The sequence below is a fragment of the Oculina patagonica genome, chromosome 3 (genome assembly GCF_052425735.1).
Source record: "Oculina patagonica isolate OP01 chromosome 3, crgOcupat, whole genome shotgun sequence".
Lineage (NCBI taxonomy): Eukaryota > Metazoa > Cnidaria > Anthozoa > Scleractinia > Oculinidae > Oculina > Oculina patagonica.
This window is the reverse complement of record NC_135760.1, coordinates 24651817-24674537: the sequence shown is the minus strand read 5'-3', so window position 1 is coordinate 24674537 and position 22721 is coordinate 24651817. Positions and strand designations below refer to the sequence as shown.

The 22721-nt window shown below is 39.8% G+C and overlaps 2 protein-coding genes across 2 annotated transcripts; one reads left to right on the top strand and one right to left on the bottom strand.

The window, feature by feature from the left end:
• Positions 1-3750: 3750 nt before the first annotated feature.
• LOC144647182 (uncharacterized) lies at positions 3751-9840 on the bottom strand. Its single transcript, XM_078506943.1, has 7 exons — positions 9059-9840; positions 8024-8074; positions 7670-7882; positions 6845-6940; positions 5488-5572; positions 4706-4803; positions 3751-3988 (listed from the first exon to the last, which is right to left on the bottom strand). Exons 1-7 carry the CDS (start codon positions 9622-9624, stop codon positions 3919-3921), a joined length of 1179 nt encoding a protein of 392 aa, XP_078363069.1. The 5' UTR covers positions 9625-9840; the 3' UTR covers positions 3751-3918.
• Positions 9841-10104: 264 nt separating this feature from the next.
• LOC144647166 (uncharacterized) lies at positions 10105-22715 on the top strand. The gene is made up of 11 exons (XM_078506923.1): positions 10105-10387; positions 15216-15368; positions 16797-16853; positions 17028-17129; positions 18017-18099; positions 18495-18569; positions 18812-18854; positions 18997-19077; positions 20519-20626; positions 21393-21517; positions 22252-22715. Exons 1-11 carry the CDS (start codon positions 10120-10122, stop codon positions 22417-22419), a joined length of 1263 nt encoding a protein of 420 aa, XP_078363049.1. The 5' UTR covers positions 10105-10119; the 3' UTR covers positions 22420-22715.
• The last annotated feature ends 6 nt before the right edge of the window (positions 22716-22721 follow it).

The window sequence follows — 22721 nt, the reverse complement described above, 5'->3', positions numbered from 1 at the left end:
ATCCGCGAGATTCTTCTATAGAAGTGGCGGGGATTGCTCGTCTGAAGTAACGAGGCCCCATTACGGGGGGTCCGAGTATTCCGTATCCCATTAATTTTTGGCCTAAATATCCCGTATCCCATTAATTCCTGTAAAACTTTGAAGTTCGATAATCCACAATCTCTTTTTTAATATCCCGTATCCCTATAATTTTTCTCTGAAATATCCCGTATCCTTATATTTTTTCCCCCAAATATCGCGTATCCCTAAAACCCTAGTAATGGGCTCCTGAAACTCCAAATGGGGCCTCAGTAGTCCTCTTGTCAGGACTGTTTACGTTGGCATACACCATGTACCAGTCGCACAAACAATTGGTTAAAGACTGGGAACGAACGTCATTTTCAAAGTTGTTTCTTCCGAAGTTGTTCACAGGTTCTGTATTTCTTGGTGAAATCAAGCCAATATTGCACCAGAAAGGAATATTGTGATATGTAAAACAGCTCATCTGTGATTATCAGCCATGTCAAGATCGCCAAGATCGCAATCTACCCCAGAGATTTACAAAGTGACGGTAACTCGAGCGAACGCCAAAAGTTTGGACGAGGAACTTCTGGACCTGTGCAATTTGAGTGGAGTCACATTGGACCCCGATGTTTTCAAGATACTGTTAGATTTAATCAAGCTTAACGTTCCACCGACTTCCCTGGTTAGTGTTCTGAAGCAAATAGCTGCTACTAAAGGCTATCGGAGCGAAGGTCACTCTGTTTTGACGGCAAAGTTGAGCGGTGGTTCGATGACTACAACTGGAAGTAGTTACGACACATCACAGTCTTCACTGGGTACGGGCGCTAGCAGTACTTTGACAACCTCGCAAAGTACGCGAAGCGATCGTGAGAGAATTCCGATTTCCAGCCGTTTAAGAGAAATGAGAGCTCATGCCGCCATGCAGCAGTAAGACAAGCTTCAACAAGAGACTTTTGTACAATAGGCTATTAAACATTCCATTGTTGCATTATGCTACTGAAACTGATAAAGACATTGTGGTATGGGACTTTATGTCTGGTGGAGACTTCACCTTCCATCGTATAACAAAATTTAAGGGAAAAATAATCCATTACTTTAAGAGCAACAATAACACTGTGTACATGTGTTATGTATACTGACCATTTACCACTCCATTATGATGTGATGCACAAACTGTCTTAGATTGGTACTATGCTTATCAGTTGAGTATGCAACAAGGGAAGTTTTGCACTCAAGTTTTACTGTTAAAACTCTGCTGTTGTCAGGGGCGACAGAGCTAGTTTCCATAATTGGAAACATCTCGTGCTACTGATGTCAGCAGTCTGTTGCACTTTTAAGTGATTCAACTTTCGCGCAAACGGGGCTGCTGACGTCAATAGCACGAGATGTTTCCAATTATGGAAACTAGCTCTGTCGCCCCTGACAACAGCAGAGTTTTAACGGTAAAACTTGAGTGCAAAACTTCCCTCGCGACATACTCAACTGATAAGCATAGTATACTGATTTCTCAAAACTTCAAGGGAATTGAAAATTGTTTGAAAAATTGGGACTTTTTAGGTCTACGCCAAGGTCGTTTTTTTTTTTTTCGTACCTAAAATAGTCATCTCTACGCCAGTTAAAATGTGCCGACTACTATCACATGCCAGAACGCCATGCAATTTTGAAATCCACACGGAGATGTTCAGCGAAAACTACATACAATGCAGCCTGGAGTAAAGCAAGTAAAACAACTTGCTTTGAGTTATCAGGAGGTTTGATGGATGGAGGGTTTAAGAAATGGTTTCTATTGTATTAGTTAGTACAGTCGAAGCTCTCTGAACGGACACTCTCATAGGCAGACAGCTCTACTTACGGCCGCCTTGTTGCAAACCCCGTTTAAACTCCCATACAAACACTGTATTTTTACATTCTCGTAAGCGGACATTCCCGTAAGCGGCCGCGGACACTTTCAGAGATTACGTAAGCGGACAACCCCCAAAAAATCCTATTTACAACCTCTTTATCTTATTTTTATCAATGAACTTCACATCACCGTTCGTCACAATGATTTTACAGTAATTACAGTACCATATTTCAGTGCTTGTTTTTTCGTCATCCACGTCCGTCCGGTTATTGTTAGCTGGACAAGCTCCTTAAAGCGGCCATTTATCCCTTACACCTCTAGTGGCCGCTAACGAGAACCATTCTCGTAAGCGGCCAGCTCCAGTTACGGACACTTTTTTCGCGTCCCGAGGGTGTCCGCTTACGAGAGCTTTGACTGTATTCAAATAAGTCCTGCTAATAACCAATCAGATCTCAGATTGAGAAATTTGTTAGTTTTTTTTGTGGACACATTAGAAAACATTGAAGTTCTTAAGGGGGCTTAATGAAACTTTACAATGATTCAGTTCAAGCACATTGTATAGACAGAGCCAAAGATCCAACGTCTCCAAAGACCCATTGTAAATATAGCCTGAATTTAAGACATCCCTCTGTGCTCGCCTGCTTGCCAGAAGGGACGTCTGCGTCCCTTCTGGCAAGCAGGCAAGCACAGAGGGATGTCTTAAATTCAGGCTATTGTAAATATAGCTATGTATCATAAATGAACTTAAAAGGTAATTTTTTTATGATCCTCCTTGTTTTCTAAGATGTCATATTTTCAAAACCAAGAGGTAGATAGTTTCTGATAATTCATAAACTGATAAAACGTTTGTAAGACTCTTTCAAAGGATTCAGTTTTTTGTATGCTGCAAAACGTGCCCTCTGTAAAAGGGTCTGGAGAGATTGCAAAAACTAAAATCTGAATTCCTTGTTGTGGGGTTTATTAACTTGCTTTGTGTTTGTGACTAAATTCACACTTGAGCTACCAATTCTAATCTGTTTGTTACAGTGTATTAAATATGTTTGTAATAATAAAATAATTGTCAGATAGGTAGCACTAGACAAAGAAACACAGTTTAATTTTGTATTTCTTGTCCTTCTGAATAATTACCTTACTGTCATTTATTTTTGCGGGATTTAATTTTCGTAAGTTACTGCGGTTTCCAAAAACCTGCGAATACCGTATTTATTTGATTAAGCGCCCAACCTCGAATAAGCGCCCAGCCTCGAATAAGCGCCCACCCCCCACCCCCCACAAAAAACTGAAGTGCACAAGTGGAGTATTGATTATTGAAATTGACTAAGTACTACTAAGAAGACTTCCCCCCATGACCAACGCGCGGATTTCATAGTATTTTACAGAAACTTCCAATGAACAGTTAAAATTCTACTCTGGTACATCTTCAGTTTTGTTGTTATTTATTGTTTTGTTACGAAAATAAACTTACCATTTACTAAAAATCGTGAACATTTAATAAGGGCCCAGCCTCGAGTAAGCGCCCACCCCGAATAAGCGCCCACTCAAGGTCAAAAAATTTAATAAGCGCCCAGGGGGCTTAATCGAATAAATACGGTATTTATTTTAAACATAGTTTTAATGCCTTAAGCTTATTTTTTGGCCAAATTGCAAAAATTTAGTCCCACAAAATATGCCCGTTCCATTTTCATGAAATCAAGTTCCCGTGAAAATAAGTAATAACAAGGTATTCAGTGGATCTGTCATGTGGTTGCTACCTTAAAAGAAAATTTGAAACATTTTAAAAAGAACAGAGTGTAACAGGATTTGGATGCCTCTTAAATTACTCAATTCACAATTTTGCTGGTTTATAGCTCTAATGTTAAGAATAAACAAAACCACAAACGTTAAACAATGAAAACCAGAAAAACATAAAAAACAGCATAATAGTCACATAATTTTTTAATTTGAAAAACAAGTGTGTTTGACAATATATAACAGTTCTGGAAATATTCCCTTGAAGAAAGAAAGATTACATTCAATAATCAACATGCTTTTTACAATAAATTACAAGTTAGAATAAATTATTAATAACATTTTTATAGCTCCATATCATCGTCTTCAAAATTGAACGTGCTGCATTCGCCAACAATCTCAACATGATGAATACTGAAAAAAAATTCAAACAAATAATTAAGCACTGTCTCAGCATAGCAAAACTACACCACCGATAAAACATTAAATGTAGCTACCGGTAGATGTGGACCAAATTGGCATATATCGTAAAAATAGGTTATTTTGTTTAATCAAACCAAGCAATTTTGAGTTTATTTTTGACAGAGAATTTCAGGTGTTGAAGGACCTTAGTCAGCCTCCGCCATATTTGATGCATTCAAAATTATAAAAGTTGTATAGTGCAGCGAAATCTTATTACATTGCTGTATGTTGTGTTACTGGGAGTCTGTTCAATTACCTTTAACAGTTTTATAGTTATCTCTTTCATTTAGACACTGTCGTATGTAAAACTCTTGTATGTAAACAAAAACAAAGGTGTGGCTGACTAAGGTCCTTCAACTGTAATAATAATTTTGTCTAGTAATCGAATTCTGATGGGACATCTTGTTTCCTGATGTTATCAGCTGCCATTCCTACTGAAAAATATTTTTGACTGATATATTTTTTTTTCAGCCTCTTCAATAAACAGCTTTTTGTTTTCCAAGAATTTTGACCACTGTATCAGAACAGCACAGCCCAGTTCTTCACCAGGAGAATGGTTAAAATAATGATGATTATTAATCAGAACAGCAGGTTCTAAGTGAAATTTGACACTTCGTTAAATGGTTACTGCACTGCCATTTTAACATCAGTGCAAAATAATGAACTCACCCTTTGTCTTGAAAATGTTCAGTCTCTGGCATACTTTCCATGATGAGGCTGGTACATGAACTGCTACTGCTGCTACTTGTCTCATTTTCGTTCTTGTCCTAACAGCACCAAGAAAATTGGCATCAGTGTACAGGTGTAACAAGCATGCAGAGGGGGGAAGGGACCAGAGGTTCACCCTATAGTGCACTATGTGGGAAGCTCTGCCTGAAAGGGGTGCCTTTCTTTCAAAATGTCAGGAACAGACCCACCAAATGGTTTAAGAGGTTATTAAAGTGAAAGGTAACTAAAAAATAGATTTGGTATCCCTACTGTGTATATGTATGTTAAATGTGTACCATTCTCCTATCAAAGGTATATGAAAGGATTTTACCTTTTCTGTCAAAAGTGGTATGTAAAAGAGCAAGGGTTTGAACCACAGGGTGGAGCCTCCCTGTATAAAATATTTTGGAGTAGCCCTCCCTCCCTCCTGGGGGGTAACAAGGTGGCATATGGCCAAGACTGCAGCCTTCTCTTCCCTCAATAGACCTACTGGTGTAATGGGTTCAATTCAGAACACTGAGCATACATAGTCTCCTGTATCTTCCTTGTTTTCAAGTTAACCCTTTCCATCAAATTTTGTCAGTTACTGAGGCAAATTTAGCTTAAGTTTGCTTTTTGGTGGCTGTATGAGAGGCCAGGTTCATTAAGAGTATAGACCATGTGTTGAGTGTTAGCAAGTTAACATCACGATTCTGTAGTCATGTCTCGACTTAGTTTCAATAGTAACAAATTAACTCAACTACCTGGTCTTCTGGTTTACTTTGGGTTGAAAAGGAAAACCTTTCATCAGGACCTTTCCAAGGAACAACAGCTAAACAAGGCTTGCTTCTGTAAAATTATAAAACAAAATATTGCAAGTCAGAATAAAAAAATGAAGCCATGAAAGTGTCCATATTGCCTAGTGCACAGGCATCCTTTAAGAGTTATATAAGCATGTGAGAATATTTAAGAACAAGAGAGAAGCATACATTACAGAGTAGCACAAGATGCAGCCAACTGCTTCTCACACATTTCTGCTTATATATAACTCAGCATTATGCACAAGGAGCAAGTATACTATTTCCTTTATAAAATGTTCAAAAACTTGCAGGTCCTAAACTCATGACATAAGCCACATGCATTAGAACTCAAAAAAGCGCACATGTGAGGTTGACAGCGTACTTTATCAAATTACAATGAACTGATGAACTGACCAATCTGGGGCACAGGATTCTTTGAGCAGTTCATGACAGTATAATATTATATTAAATCAGCTAAGCCTGAGGCTGTTGGGATTAATCATTTCAACTACAAGTTATTTGGGTTAATTTGTTTCTAGTGTCTTCTGTTGTGTTATTGAACATTGTACCTCACATTCTTAGCCCCTTCACTTAAGGAGGGAATTTATCCTAGGTACTGTTATGCCCGGGGGGGGGGGACTCCCATATTAAAGGGACGGGGATGCTCGTCGGAAACTTTGAAAAGAACCCCTAAAAGAGACCAATCTGGGCGTGCTCAAGCTATTTTAGACCCCTAAAAGATACCAAAATTCTGAGAAAAAGAACTTATATTTGTATATTTCATCATGTGCAACCCTAAACGAGACCCTGACGGCTAAAAATATTGTCATTTTCTTGCATTTTCCCCAGAACACCCTAAGCGAGACCCAAAGTCCGAAATTTATACCCCTAAGCGAGACGACGAGCATCCCCGTCACTCTTATATGGGAGTCCCCCCCCCCCCCCGGGTGTTATGCGTGGTGAGAAGGGGAATCTGTTGCTTGTTCTGATACCATGTTACATTGTCGAAACCAAACAAGACACTTTAACATGTTTTTGTCAATGGCCATGTTTAATCCTCTGCCTACTTACAAGTGCACATGTCCTAATAAGTGCGTGAGTGTGTGACACATGAATGCGCGGTACAAAGTTCAATAATCTTCCTAGCCATCTCTGGTTGAAACAGTTGATCCTTGCAATGATAGGACAAGAATCTCTGTCATCACAAAAGTATTCCGAACAAAGAAAAGTGCTTTATGCCAAGGGACTAAACTACAGCTATGAGTCAGTTGGAACTTCCAACAAATACAACAAGGAGAAAATACAGTGCAAAACAACTTACAGCTGCCTATAGATGGCTTCTGGAATAATTGGATCAGGTTTGGCTACAGCATCCTTCACATGTGATGACAGAACAAACACGGGTAGGTTGTCTGTCCTGCAGAAAAAAAAGGAACAAGCTTGTCTGTAAATTGATACTAATTAACAATTATCCTGCAAAATCACATGGAATATTGCTTGATACCTAGCTGATGAGGCCATAGACCTAAAATCAGACTAGTACCGGTATTTAGGCTAAAATCTGACGATATTCCGCAGGATTAAGCAGGACTGATTTTTATTTACAGCTAGAAAACTGTTTTGGGGGTGGAAATCTGGACCCAACTGGGCCTGTATAGTGAGAGGGACTGGGGACAATGGGGGAGTTGGAGTTGTTATGCTGTCAAGCGAGTTGTGTTCAACAAGCTGTAATAAACACCTCTAATTCTACGCCCGTTGTAAGTAAACACTAATGGTTATCCAATGCTTTGCGAGACTTTGAACAAATCTTGGAAAACTATCACAGGATATCATTCTGTTACGTATGGATGACTGATAACAATGACTTTCTGACCATTATATGGCATAGTGAAAATTTGTTGAAATTATAATAAAAAAGCATATTTGTAATAGTGATTGTCCCTGGAGCAGTTCCATAATATGAGGCAACTAGGGCAATTACCCCAGCTAGGCTTGACCTGAAAATCTCTTCAAGTGTCATCACATAGAGATGCAGGGAAGGTAAATCAATAGTGTTGCAAAAATTGCTTGAGAGTAAGTCTAGAAGTATGGAGAGCAAAAGCACACATGCCGATTCACAACACTTTCCCTTCGATGTTTTGCTCACCTTCTTTGCGTTTCATCTGCATTTTCAAATTCATCATCGTCATCATCAATTTGACTTTCAGAACTTCCAGATGCCTGATTTGCAGTAAAACTGTCCATAAAACGTTGCATAATGTTTACAGGGTAATTGTGGTCACTGCTTATTCTCAAATTGTGCATCCTTGCTGCCATTCTTTCCTCTGACAGAAACTGTTTGCTTGTTGGACCATCTTGGCTAAAACAAATTAAAAAGGACAAAAAGATATGGATTGCACAGGATATTTAAACATTTTAAACTTCCATGGAGAAATGTCTGGAAATCTGTTTAAGAAGAATCAGGTCTTAAAGAAAAAACAAAATGCCTTGATTGGCCTACCCTTCATCACTTTTCCGTTTTGTTCTGCTTGCATGAATCCTTTCATAGCTCCTTTGAAAAAAGAAATAAATAACTGTATTAAATATTGAAAATGTGGCGCATCTGCGCTTCCCTTTGGCGAGGAAAGCGCGGAGGCATCCTCTCCACCTTCCTGAGTTTACCCATTCTTTCTCCACTCTCGCTCTTCACAAGGAAAAAAGCCAAATTTTCCCCTAACCCCTTCAAAAATCTTTTGAAAGATCGTGTAGTGCCATAAATAAATTACCTATACTGTTTCGGTGATAAAAGTTTTGTAATTGGGCATGCGCATTGTTGCAGTTTATGTTGTGCGCACGCTTGTTTGAAATAAACAGTCAACTCACAGTCCCATGTGAACGATTGCGTATGAACTCGCTCAAGTAGCGTAATTAACTGTTTTTTTAGTTCAGTTGATCACACAACTCAGTGCTAACCAGTTTTAGCTAACCATTTATGAACAGATAAGTATTAATAAACAGCCGAAATCAGAACGAAATCAGTACCACAGTTAGCGCCGTACAGAGGCAACATAAAAAGTGAGTTGTATACAGTTTATCATTGTTTTTGTTAGTTTCCTACAAGTTGTATGTGTTCAAGTTATGTTGTTAGCTAGCGCTAACATAGTTTTATTTATTTTGTATTTTAGATCAAATTATTATCATTAATACGATTGTTGAACCTCTGTGTGGCTTGTCCTTTGTTCGATGGAACACATACCTTCCCCAAAGAAGGTATTTTTCCTATGAACCCCCACCGGCGAAAGTTTACAACAAAAGCGGAATAGCCCTCACACATTTCCTTAAAGTTTTGGCCTTTGAGACCCCTCCCACCCCCAGGAATTTCCAATCCCTTCTGTGGGTAGGCTGAGTTTTCAGCTGTGGGGGGTTTCAGTGCACCCACAATCCTCTGGAAACTGAGCCTATTCTGTGGGGGGAGTATGGACTTTTTCTGGAACCACACATTAAAGAATGCAAACAGAGCTAGCCACTTAGAAAATAGTGTTCGCTGTTCACTTACCCTGCACTAGTCAGTCCTCGAGTCATCTCTATATTATTATTGCAAGCATTTTCAGTATAAATACTAGTGGCTGAAAAATTGGGATTCTCTGACACAGAGGCCATTCCAGGGTTATTAGAACTTGACCCAGGTGAAGGGTTAGCATATAAAGTGGCATAAGCTTCACCTTCAATACTTGAATTAATACTGTTTGGAGATTGTGATTCTGTAGAATGCATGTGTACATGAGAAGTGCTTCGCGAAGGTCGCAGTGAAAAATATCTCTCATACGGAGGAGAACTTGTGCTAGAACTACTTGGTTGCTGAAAGTTTGAATGCGTTGTTTCTGCCTGTTGGAGACGATTGGATAATTCTAAATTTCTGGAAATTCCGACACCATCAGTTCTTTGTTGTGGTGGTGGAAAATGTGGCCCTCGTAAGGAATATCTTAAACCATTACTGCCAGTTGAAATGGGAGGTCTAAGTGGAGGGATTCGTTGGGCTTCCCTTTGTTGATTCGTCGTAGGAAACGTATCTTCATTGTCCCAAGAAATCGACCCGTAAGGTATGCTGTTATTGTTGTCCATGTCGGTCTGTCAAAAGAACGAACGAACTGAACGAAGCCTTTCTAAAACTGTGGAGTTTTCCTATTTGTAGGCAGGAAGAAAACCAATCCTTTCAGAAGAGCTTGTCATCCTTAACATAATTTGTTCATCGTTTCGGCAAAAAAACATCCAATGATAACATAGAAATCAAATCCTCCACTATCCCCTTTTCAAAGCAATCCAAGAAAATTTCAAATGGTCCGCACGCAAACAGCAAATTGTCTGTTCTAGCGAGGGGTGGGTCAGGTAGAGTTTACTAAGATGTATCTGGGTAGCTCAATTTAATGTTAGAAATCAGCAAGATGCTAGTAAATGTGATTAAATTAAAGGGAAAAAGTCAAAATACACAGAAAATTATCTGTTTTTACAATCTGTCATTGACGAAACTCCCCCTGTTTTTACTTTCCCCACCCTGACCCTGCAAGGACTAAAGTAAATACTTATCGTCTCGAAACCGCGGGCTCATACGATTCCAACATGGCGGCAAACATGGCGGCCAGCTTTCGCTGTTTTCGGATTTCTCAGCTTTGTCGTCCAATCGTTGCCGATGGGATCCATTGTTTTCTGAGGAAACGGTGTGTAGTGGAATATCACAGATGCAGCTTGAGTTATTTAGCGCTAGAAAGGAGAGGATCGCCTCTGTTTTCGATTACGTTTGGAATGCACGGAATGGGAAATTTTGTGAGATCACGAGAAAACAGACTTTTAACGAGTGGCTTCAGCTCTTACAGTAATCAAGAAATCAGTAAGTGAATCTGTAAGGCAGTGCTTGTTTCTTAGAGCTTTAATGAACTGGAAACCACCCCTCCCCTCGCTAACCAACTACTACCCACCCACCCCTCCTGGGTGCCAGGGAGGCATGCTGGGGGAGGTGGGATTAAAATGCGAAGACCCAGATTAGGGGTGGTGAATGGTCCTTAAAAAAATGCATGTCTCACAAAATTTTAACCAAATCTCAGGGGTCTCGTTGTCTCGAATTTTTCTTTGACGCCTTCTTGGTGTCTCGATTTCTTTTGCAAGGCTAATCAAAGGTCTCTATGAGACTACGACTATTTTGCTATGGTCTATCTGTTGGCTGTCAATTGTGGTATGGAGTAGTGTTTTGCTAAAGGGTGAAAGACGCTTTTCATGTTGTTTAGGAGTGGAAGTCTTGAAAATAACTTAGCTTACCTGAATACTTTACACTTCCACATCACATTCTAAATTAAAACTGAAACCTAGAAGTCAACAACGCGCTGTTTACAAAACTCAACCGCAAATTAAGGAGCCAAAGAAAACCCAATCGAAAACACATTGAATATACTGTAGTACTCGTGTCGCGTTTACGCTTATTCCGGCCTACTAAAGCAAACAAACAGTTCAGCGGTTCAATACATTCTTCATATATACCCACACCCCCGGCCCACACCGAAAAGAAATCCCTAGAATTGAGAACGCGAATAAATGATTATTTACTCGTGTTTAGCGAGACTAACGCAATCGATTGTCGCGAATGTGAAAGACTTGTAAAAGTACAAATTTGCGTTCTTAATCGTTTTAGGTTAAATATTAGCGCTCCTTTAGTGTGTTAGACGCTTGTACCAGTCCAAACTTGCGTTCTTACGTTCTTGGTTACATATTAGCGTCGCTTTAGTCTGTGAAAGACTTATACATTGCCTTCAAGTGTTGGCTGACGCTTTGTTCACCCACACCGAAAAGAAATCCCTTGAATTGAGAACGCGAATGATTATTTACTCGTGTTTAGCGTGACTAACGCAATCGATTGTCGCGAAAACAAATCCTTTAGGTTAAATATTAGCGCGACTTATACGTTGCCTTCAAGTGTTGACTGACGCATTGTTCACCCACACCGAAAAGAAATCCCTTGAATTGAGAACGCGAATAAATGATTATTCACTCGTGTTAAGCGTGACTAACGCAATCGATTGTCGCGAAAATATCTGATTTGAGATACTCACGCATAAAAATAATTGTTATATAACGTTTATACATGTGACAAGTCACGTTTTTAACACGAGATAGCAAATGTTGACGCAATACTAATGAGATACCCTTTCATCACCCACAGCGGCTAATGGAGTTCAAGTCTAATTTCCGGTCCAAAAATATCTCACGTAGACAAAAACAATTGTTATCATGGCGGGTGATGAGCGCAGGTTGAGCGGAATGAAGTAGAAAGCGAGTTCTTCTAGGTTTTAGAAAATCTCTCAAGAGTTTTGTTCACAAAACATTTAAAGACGAACAAAGGGAGGGTATTCGACGAATAGTTTGTAAAAGAAAAGATGATTTGGCGGTGCTTCCGATGGGATTCGGTAAGAGCGTGATCTATCACCAGTGGTGTCGAAGAGTATTACATCACACCACCAAAGACGCCAGACGATCGTGCCAGTGACGAAAACTACGACCTTTAAATGACTGACCTGAGCCTTACACAAAATCAGCCTTTGCAGAAATCAAATTTTAAAAACCATCCGATCAGCTCGTAATGTGAGTCTTATGCGTATTTTTCTCGTCTTTTGCCCGATAAAATGTGCGAAACATTCATTTTTCCGTGCTACGGCGGAATTTTAAAATAAATAAATATTATCGCTGAAAAGAGTTTCTTGAAAGTTGGGACAAGCATGTTGCCTCATCCTCGGTGTAAGAAGAACGCGAATAAATGATTATTTACTCGTGTTTAGCGAGACTAACGCAATCGATTGTCGCGAATGTGAAAGACTTGTAAAAGTACAAATTTGCATTCTTAATCGTTTTAGGTTAAATATTAGCGAGCTCCTTTAGTGTGTTAGACGCTTGTACCAGTCCAAACTTGCGTCCTTACGTTCTTGGTTACATATTAGCGTCGCTTTAGTCTGTGAAAGACTTATACATTGCCTTCAAGTGTTGGCTGACGCTTTGTTCACCCACACCGAAAAGAAATCCCTTGAATTGAGAACGCGAATGATTATTTACTCGTGTTTAGCGTGACTAACGCAATCGATTGTCGCGAAAACAAATCCTTTAGGTTAAATATTAGCGCGACTTATACGTTGCCTTCAAGTGTTGACTGACGCATTGTTCACCCACACCGAAAAGAAATCCCTTGAATTGAGAACGCGAATAAATGATTATTCACTCGTGTTAAGCGTGACTAACGCAATCGATTGTCGCGAAAACAAATCCTTAGTTGTGTCATATCGGATTTGAGATACTCACGCATAAAAATAATTGTTATATAACGTTTATACATGTGACAAGTCACGTTTTTAACACGAGATAGCAAATGTTGACGCAATACTAATGAGATACCCTTTCATCACCCACAGCGGCTAATGGAGTTCAAGTCTAATTTCCGGTCCAAAAATATCGCACGTAGACAAAAACAATTGTTATCATGGCGGGTGTTGAGCGCAGGTTGAGCGGAATGAAGTAGAAAGCGAGTTCTTCTAGGTTTTAGAAAATCTCTCAAGAGTTTTGTTCACAAAACATTTAAAGACGAACAAAGGGAGTGTATTCGACGAATAGTTTGTGAAAGAAAAGATAATTTCCGTTCTTAATCATTTTAGGTTAAATATTAGCGCCCGGCTTCAGTGAGTGAGACGCTTGTACTAGTATAGTACGCTTTAGACTGTGAAACACTGAACCACTCACATTCTCGATTAGTTGTGTCATATCTCATTTGAGATACTCACGCATAAAAATAACTGTTATATAACGTTTATACATGTGACAAGTCACGTTTTTAACACGAGATCGCAATTGTTGACGCAATACTAATGAGAGACCCTTTCATCACCTACAGCGGAATATGTGACAAGTCACGTCGTTAACACGAGATCGGAAGTGTTGACGCAATAATAATAAGAGACCCTTTCATCGCCCACTAAGCGGAAAGAACTCCCTTGAGAAATTAAAACAGTCCCTTGAGAAATTAAAAAAGTCCCTTGAGAGTAGACAAGAATGTTCCAAATTTTGCCCACATCACTCCTAATCTCCTACTTCTGCTTGTAAACAAGCAAAATAGTCGAAAAAAGGTCTCGGGCTTGCAGAAAAGATGTCAGTCTCACCGTCTCGCAAAGTCTCACATTTACCATTCGACACCCCTCAGATTATGCACAAATCCTAGATAGGAGCAAGGATTTCACGTCAAGTTCTCAACTGTGGAAAGAACCTGGAAGGACAAGTACCTTTTTTTGCTGTGGAGAGAGATGTATGTGGTGACCCCACTCCCCCCCCCCTCTCCTCTACATCCACCACTGTTATCTCTGCTACACAAGGGGCCATTCCACTTCATATGTGCACTTCTCCCTTGGACATCCAAGGGAGAGGTAAAGAGTGTTAGGAGTTTGGAAAATTTCCAAGGGAAATTGACATGTTCATGATAACGTGGAAATCCGGAGGGTGTAATTTGCAGGTTGCAGGTTGGACTTATGCTCTTATTAATGTACGTGCAGGCTATGAACAATATAAAATAGAGTTGATTGGCCCGAACCTTTCCCTTTAACTTTAGTTGGTATCGGCTAGAGAAGACAGAAAACATGAAATAGAAACGTCAACTTTATTATTAAAGTTTATTACATTTCAATATGTACTTTCTAAACAATCGGCACTACTTTGATTACCTTAGAACTTGGAATTGTTATTGAAACAATAGAAGATTCAAATTCACGATAATAATTGTTGCTGTTGTAACCCTGTTGATCTCGAAGTTAATTATCATAAAAGTATTTAAATTACCCGGACATTTGTGTAAATTTACTTTGCTGACGAATACCATACATCAACATAAACACCAACGTAAACAACCGAAGTAGATGTCTAACGATCAGTCACGATTCGATACGAGCTGTGAATAATTTGCCACTGATGTGTTAAACTTATTAACGACGTTTATTATTCAAATTACTTTTAAACAATCGGCACTACTTTGACCTTACAATGTGCGGCAACTGAAGGTTCAAGTTCACGATAATAAGTTTTGCTCTCGTATCCCTACTGATCTCTACAATAATTAACATAAAGCCATTTAAATTTCCCAGACTTTCGTGCAAATTCTTCGCTAAGCGATCAGCCACGATTCCTCAGAACTCGTGCATAAGCTTTGCCAAAGGACCACGTGCAGAGTTGATCATTAACCGTCAACCAATACACTAATAGACTCTCGGAAATCTCAACTTCCGGGTTTTTTTAGGCGCTGTCGCGTAAGTGTAAAACAACAAAACAAAAAAGCTTTCCAACTCTTTCCACATTTAAGCGAAATCCTGACCTGTAACCTTCAACCTGCAACCTGCAACCTGCAACCTGCAAATTACACCCTCCGGTGGAAATCGAGCCTAGGTGCCCCTAGCAGATGGCTGAAAGGTTGTCCCTAAGCCACGTAGAGGGATGACCACTGATCAGCATTGCCTTTGAGGTTAACCTCATTTAGCTACATAACAAAAAAAAAACAGAAAAGCCAAATTGTCAGGGCTACAAGGTTTGTTGAGCATATCCAGTTGTTTGTTTCATACAGGACATTACCCTCAGGTTTCTCTTTGACTGTGTTTTTAGTGTTAATGTTAAATATCCTTGATTGTTCCTCTTGTCTCTTGCAGCATTTGAAAACCTTTCAAACCTAATAAAAGACAAGTTACAAGAATCCCTTAATCAAAGTTCTTTGGAACACCATCTGAAAGTTCTAGAAGCACTGATCAAACACTGGAAAGGAGAAGTGTTATCTGTGTCAGTAACAAGAACTGCAGAGGGACGTAAGTTTTTCCAATTATCCCATGTCCCATCCCATGTCCCTCCCCGCATGCCTCCACAGCCCGGGGGGGGGGGGGTACTTGGGTCAATTTTTGTTGGGTATGTGCCGCTGGCATCTCAGAACCCCTACCCCATTATAGTCATATTCTATGGCCAATTATATACCCCATCTTAGTCAATTATGGGAAAATGTAATTTTCACGATCCTAACTTAGTCACTTTCTGGGAGCCGTTTAACGCGTTTGTCTATTATTGAACAACAGCAATAAAAACAGTAACATTTTTTTTCGGCGAATCTTTTCGTTTATAAATCAAAACTTGCCAGAATTTTTGTACTCTCTTTCGTACTCCGGAAAAGTGTGACCCCATTCTAGTCACCCTATAAAAAATGCTTGAAAAGGCGACCCCATTATAGTCAGTCCAGTCGTGAAAATGCGACCCCATCCAGCGGCACATACCCATTAGCCCATTCATAGTAAGTGCCCCCCCCCCACCCCATGCTCCACAGACAAGATCAACAACCAGTGAATCAGTTTGGGCATCTTTATTGATGAGCGAGTGGGCCTGAGGACTCGAGAGGAGACCCAGGGAGGAAGGGAGGGTGATCAAAACAACTCTGGAATGAGCGAATGAAACCAACCTTGTCCCTAGGGTCTTCTTTGAAAATCGTCGCAGAGAAGACTCTGGGAACAAGGTTACAAACAAAACCACAAGATCAAATGACAGCTGATGACATTCAAAATCTACAGCGATAATTTATAATTGTAATGGCCTGGGGCTAATAGTGTTATTTCTGAAGAATATATACCTGCCAACTCTCACGCCTTAGGCATGAGTCTCACGCCTGCGAGTTGAAAACTTCGATCTCACGCCAACTCACGCTTACGAACCAATTTCTTACGCCTGGCCAAAAAATGCGAGTGTTTACAACCAAAACGGACACACTTTCCAAAAATATGTAAACTCAAACCAATGTGAGAAACGAAAACTTCATGTAAAATGAGTAAATGACGATACTTTCTCGGAAATCTCAGAGTTTTGATGAGAAAAGCATTTTGAACGGGGTCGTGTTTAGCAAAACTCTTCCACTCACTAGGCTCGGGATATGTTCGGAATATCTCCGGAGTACCTCGGACGTCTTCAGGAGGCTTCGGACATTGTCGTTTGTCTTCGGAAATCCTGGCACTCCCAGGATAAAAATCTCACGCCTTTAACCCAGAAAAAGTTGGCAGGTATAAGAATATTAACAATGAGAAGTCACATTTGAAACTATCTGTCACAAGAAATTTCCTACTAAGTTATGGGTGATAACTTCAATGTAATGTCTGCTTAAAAACTGAATGACAGCCCTGTATATATCAAGTCATCTTCCATTGATTTGGTAGCAGTGGGATCATAATTACTTTGAATTTTTTTGTTATTAACTTCAGTATCTGAAAAGGATGTCTACAGACTTGCTGCACTTATTTTTGAAACCCAAGAATCAGGTAAGACTGTGTAGAAAACAGTGTGTATGTGTATTGTAATCCAACCCTCTTGAATTCTGGAGTGTTTTTCGTTGTATATTCATTATCATATATTTCAAATAACAAGAGGCCAATATGAAGCTTTATTTCTTTTTTGTATGACACTGATGACTGCTCTTTTTTTCTTGTTTGTAGTTGGAAAAGTTGCAGTTGAATTGGCTGCTCCTCTGTTTAGATTTTCAGCAATGGCTGGTAATCCAGATGGAATGTACAGCTATGGAAAACTACTAGAAACAGGTCTCTATACCACATTGAGTCTATTTAACCCTTGAGTACTAGACTTAAAAGTTCTTTCTTACAATATTGATACATGCAGGCTTTTAGCCAGGGTTTTTAAAAGTGGGCATTCAAAGTTTCTATAAGGCCAAAGACTCCACCCTCCTGGGCTAGTCTGAGGACAAAATTTCATGTAAGGTGTATTTCTAACGTTTTGAGTGCAAATTAATGTGAAGATGTTCAAGTTTGCTGAAAAAAATATAGCAAATTGATTTTCTATAAAAAAAAGGGCATCTTTAGGACACCTGAACACCTGTCTGGCTAAAAGCCTGGATATCAGTCAATCAGACAAATGACAAAATTTACCGGTAATTTTTTTTGCATTCAAGAACAAAACATCTTACATACTAGTTGACTACATACAGTACAGTTTTTCATTATGTGGTTCCAGAAGGGTGCATACTCTTCCCACAGAAGGGATTGGATATTCCTGGGGGATGGGAGGGGTCCCAAAGGCCAAAAACTTTAAGAAAATGAACGAAGCTAAATTGGAATTTCCAGTGGAGTGGGTTGGGGGGGGGGGGGGTCCATAGGAAAAATCCCTTCGGTGGGGGAGGTATGGATAATCTGACATTTTGGGAAATTTGAGTAGGGGGGTGCCCCAGGGATTTTGCCCTTGCTTTGGAGTACGTTGGCCCCCTACGTCTTAAAAGGCTCCACCGCCTCTGCAGTCTTGAGCAAGCTTGGCCAATAAGAGATTTATTGACTTATACTTGAACTCAAAGGGCATGAATCAAAGCAATATATTGTAAACTAACAATGTGTCATTTATAGATTCCAATGTGGCCTTTGCGATGCAGGTTAACATGCATCTTTTATGCTCATGCTTTTGGACATTTCCTCTACAGGGGAAGGTGGAGTAGAGAGAGACCCTATTGAAGCTGGAAAGTTGTTTTCTGAGCTTGCAGAACAGGGCCATCCATTTGCCCAGGTAATAAACATATTTTACATAATGTAATACATGTATCTTTATGAAATGGGTTGTAGAATTTGATACTGCATTTTGTCTCCAGAGACTGTGTGATCATCAGTGTGAAGGTAATCCTAAGAAGGTAATCCTAAAAATACTGTTCTTGTTTCCCAGACAGTTCCTAGGTAATACAAAATTACTGGCATTTTCTTGACACTAAAATTCCAAATTAAAATAAGTCCTGATTTGATTGATTGATTGCTTTTTGACTGACGTTTTAACATGCAGAAATTTGTCAAGAAACCTTGTGCTTATAGTAGCTTGCTGACCTGAACAATCCAACTAGATGAACCTCTTGTATTCCTGGGCTCAAACCATTTTACATTTACAGTGTCTAACCAGCATTTCCTTTTCAGTTTTCCCTCGCACAGTTATATCACCACGGCACTGGAATGCCAAAGGACGTAAAGATGGCACTCAGTTTGTATGAGGTACAGTCAACAACAGGGGTTATTGTTCAGTTTAAATTTTTGCTATCCTTCTGTATGGCCACAGAGGTGGACATAGAATTGGAGTCCAGCCTGGGAAACAAGTTTCTTTTTGGGACAATTTTTAACTCAGTAGCACAAGTGTGAAATGTGTACACAGCTACATGTACATGACCATTGCATGCAATACCTGGCTATAAATAACAGTGTATGTGATGTGAAATTCCTTGTTGTTGTTTTTTCAGGCCAGTGCAAAGAATGGAATCAGGGAAGCAAACACTATGATTGGTAGGTAAGGCGAGTGTACTAGGCATTTGGGGAAGAAATTATTGTACGTGGCATGGTGGCATAATAGTTAGCATGTGAAATAAAAGGTATTTGTTTCATTTTCTTGGTCGATGTGTTCAATCAATATTTCCTGTCTTTGAAGGAAACTTGTATACCAATGGAGAGATAGGAAAACCGGATCTTGCAAAGGCTGCTAAATACTTCATGATAGCTGCTGAAAAAGGTTGGTTTTTATATCCTAAGAATGCCTAAGCAGGCATAATTATGCTAATTATAAGCAAAAATCCTTTTAGTAACACTGCACTATCTGACATTCTTTTCGTTCCTCCTTTTGGATCCCCTGGTAAAGTTTAAAGAGTTTCAAGGGGAAGTAGCATCCAAAATGCTTATTAACAAACCTGGAAGGAAGGAAGGCGTGGTGACCTATTGGTTAGCACACTGGACTGTCCCGTTTCAAACGCTGGCCAGGGTCATTGTGTTGTGTTCTTGGGCAGGACACTTTACTGTCATTGTGCCTCTCCAGAAACCCATAAGGGTTGAAACGTGTAACGCGCGTTCACAGCGTTTGAATATTCAGTTTTGCCAAGTACCATATTTGGATACACGAAGAGTTTGTACACGAACGCTTTACACACGTAATGGGACACGCAACAGCATTTTCGGTTTTTCGGTTAGTTACTTAGATTCCGACCTAAATGACGTAAATTTCTTACAGGAACTAAAGAAATTCGTTAAGTGTATCCAAGTGAAGTTCTACAGACTACTTAAGGACGATAAAACAGAAGAGTTTGACCAAAATTTAATTTTATTCAACCAAGCTTGTTCATCCGTCATCGAGCGTGAGCTAGCACGCGCTAAATTTAATCCAAATGTTGCAATTTTGATTGGTTATTTTTTTCGCCTGATTTTCCAAATATGGAACTTAATGGAAACGAATGTTCAAACGCTTTGTACCATGCGAATCATAGGGAGTTACACGTTTCAACCCTTATGGGTTTCTGGCCTCTCTCCACCCAGGTGTTTAATGGGTAACGGCAAAATAATGCTGGGGGGTAGCATTGATAAATTGTTTTTGAGGGCCAACAGTTTTCTGCACCTGAAATGGGGAGGGTCTCCCCAAAACTGGTAGGCCAAAATAAAAATTCACCAGTCCTCCTCCCCTCTAATTTATGACCAGTCCCTAAGGGAAATCATTAGACCTTGATGCATGAAAAGAGCTAAAAGAGAAATGTGACTTCTGGATCTATGACTAATAGGCTTGTTTGGATATATTGGTAGAGAGGCCTTTTACAAGCATGTTTATTTATCTCTTTTTAATTTATTTTTATTTTCTCTAGACTTCACTACCAAGCTTGATTTTAATATATTGAAAGAAGCCTATTCTGTCGTTTAAAGTATACGTGGCACAGGAATTTTGTTAAAATTTGCATGGGAGTTAGGATCATTACCCCCCCCCCCCCTCCAACCCCCTTTGGCAACCCTCATACTTGAGATCTGTAATGAAATCTCTTTTAAAAATGTCACCCCTGACATGGTATGATTCTTTCAGATAAGAACTTGTTAGCCTTGAGCGAGAGAAGCCAACTAGCAACATAGGGCTGCTGTGTATGCAGAGGAAAAAATTGTTTAAAATGTGTGTTTCACTCAGAATCTTCTCTCTTCAGGCGATGTCTCTGCTCTTATGTCTCTTGGTGCATTTTACAGTCGAGGCACAGGGGTTGAAAAGGACTATGAAAAATCATTCACTTGTTACAAAGCTGCAGCAGACCAAGGTACGGAAATTATACTGTTTTGTATCAAAAACTAGAAATGGTATATTGCAATTCCTGAGTTTTGATTGGTTAACATACAATGGTATATGAGCTCATATACCATTGACCACAAATATGGTAGCCGATACGTGTTAATGAGTATAGCCTGGGACCTCAAATATTGCAATTCTTTTGGTGTTGTTTATAAAACAATTATTCCACTCGCGCTTGTTGGATATGAGATCGTTATAGCCAACTCAGTGCTTCACGCCGTGTTGGCTACCTACCATCTCATATCCAACACGCGCTTATGAAATAACTGTTAAATAATTCCACTGTGTAATGATCAGCCTATCTGTGCAAAGGCTTTTGAAATATCAACATAAACCTGTTTTGGATGCCAAAAGCAATATGCCACAAGGAGGTATCTGTGGCAACCCTTGAAGCAGGAACCATCAAAACAAGCGGCCACTAACCAGCACTGTCACACTGAAAGAATTTAGGGTCCAAAACAACTATCTGAGGGAATACTAAGCACGAAAACAAGCAAAAATAGTGGGAAGGGTGAAGCGGGTGCAATAATCTGCAAAGTTTTGCAAGCGAGAGCAGTGATTGGTTGGTTGGCAAATCTGTCAGCCAATCGGTTGAGGTGTCAGTTGGCAGGTTGGCCGGCCGGTCAGTCACCTGGTCAGCTAGTTGGTGGGTCCAGAAATAAAGTCTGTGTTGATGGAACGTTAACATTCTGGTCTTTAAATAACTGAGCATTTGATCGATATTTACTCTTTAGGTTATCTAACAGCCCAGTATAACGTTGGAGTAAACTACTTTGCTGGCATGGGTGTGAAGCATGACTTGAAGAAGGCAGCTTATTATTTTGATCTTGCTGCTCACCGAGGTCACGCACTGGCTCAGGTGAGATGATTCAGTTGATATCTATCAAGCATCACCCTAGTCTACTTAAAGGCTGTTAACAGTATCGTCCGTCAACACATTCCCTGGTCACACAATTAGTGGGCATGAGTGTAATCTGTGTTGCGTGACTTGAAGGGAAGCATTTCGTGACGACCCTAAGAAGGATGTTTGTATCTCCCAGTTTGACCCTGTCGTTCCTAAGAATTATCACTACCTATTTTCTCCTTACAATATCAATACATTGTCATGGAGACGGTGATGGGAATAAAGGAACTCTCTAAATTAAACACCCTGTTGGGCCACGCTTCTGAACGCTGTTGGAATTTGCTGCTTCACGAGTAATGAAGAATATATTTGTAAATAATCATATTAAAAAATTATTGGCAGTGAGACAGACTAAAAGAACATTATTGCAAAAAAAAAAAAAATTAGTACACTCAACAAAATTACTGGATTCTGATTGGACGAGAGCAGTAAAATTAATCCCAAACTGTACTTCTTAGAAGTACCTGTTATTTTTCTTTCCGAAGTTGACCCGAAGACTTCCGAAGATTTCCTCAGTTGACCACAAGACTTCCGATAATTTCCGAAATTGACTCGAAGAAAGGCTCGTGCAATTTTGAGAATTTTCAAAATATCACCCATACCTATTGATCATGAATTGTACTCAAGGTCGTGCGATTTCCTATACTAACTTTCATTTTAAATCAACGCATTATTTCTATTTCTTGCAGATCAATCTTGGGAACATGTATTACTACGGCTATGGTGTTGACAAAAACTGGGAAAAGGCAAGAGAGCTTTACAAGCAGGCAGCAAAGGAAAACAAAAACGCTGAACTTTTGCTTCAAGAACTTGAGGATGAGATGAAGAATCTGGACAAAACTGACGATCCTTACTAGTGAAAGAAAGTTAATACGCGCTACGCACTCATACACAATGCAAAGAATTGCCGGGCAATGGAAGAGTGATTCTGGAGGATGCGTCACTCAATTCAATTTGATCTAACCACAAAACTACATTGGGCAGTGGCGGATCCAGGTGGGGGCCTGGGCCTCACCTTATTTTCAGGCCAAACCAAGGCCCGTAGCCCTGAGAAAAATTATTTTCGATAGCGGGCCCCCCTCTTATTCTTGTAATCTGGATGATCGGGCCCCTGACCTGAAGAACTGGAGCCGCCTCTTTTGGGGTAAAAATTAATGTA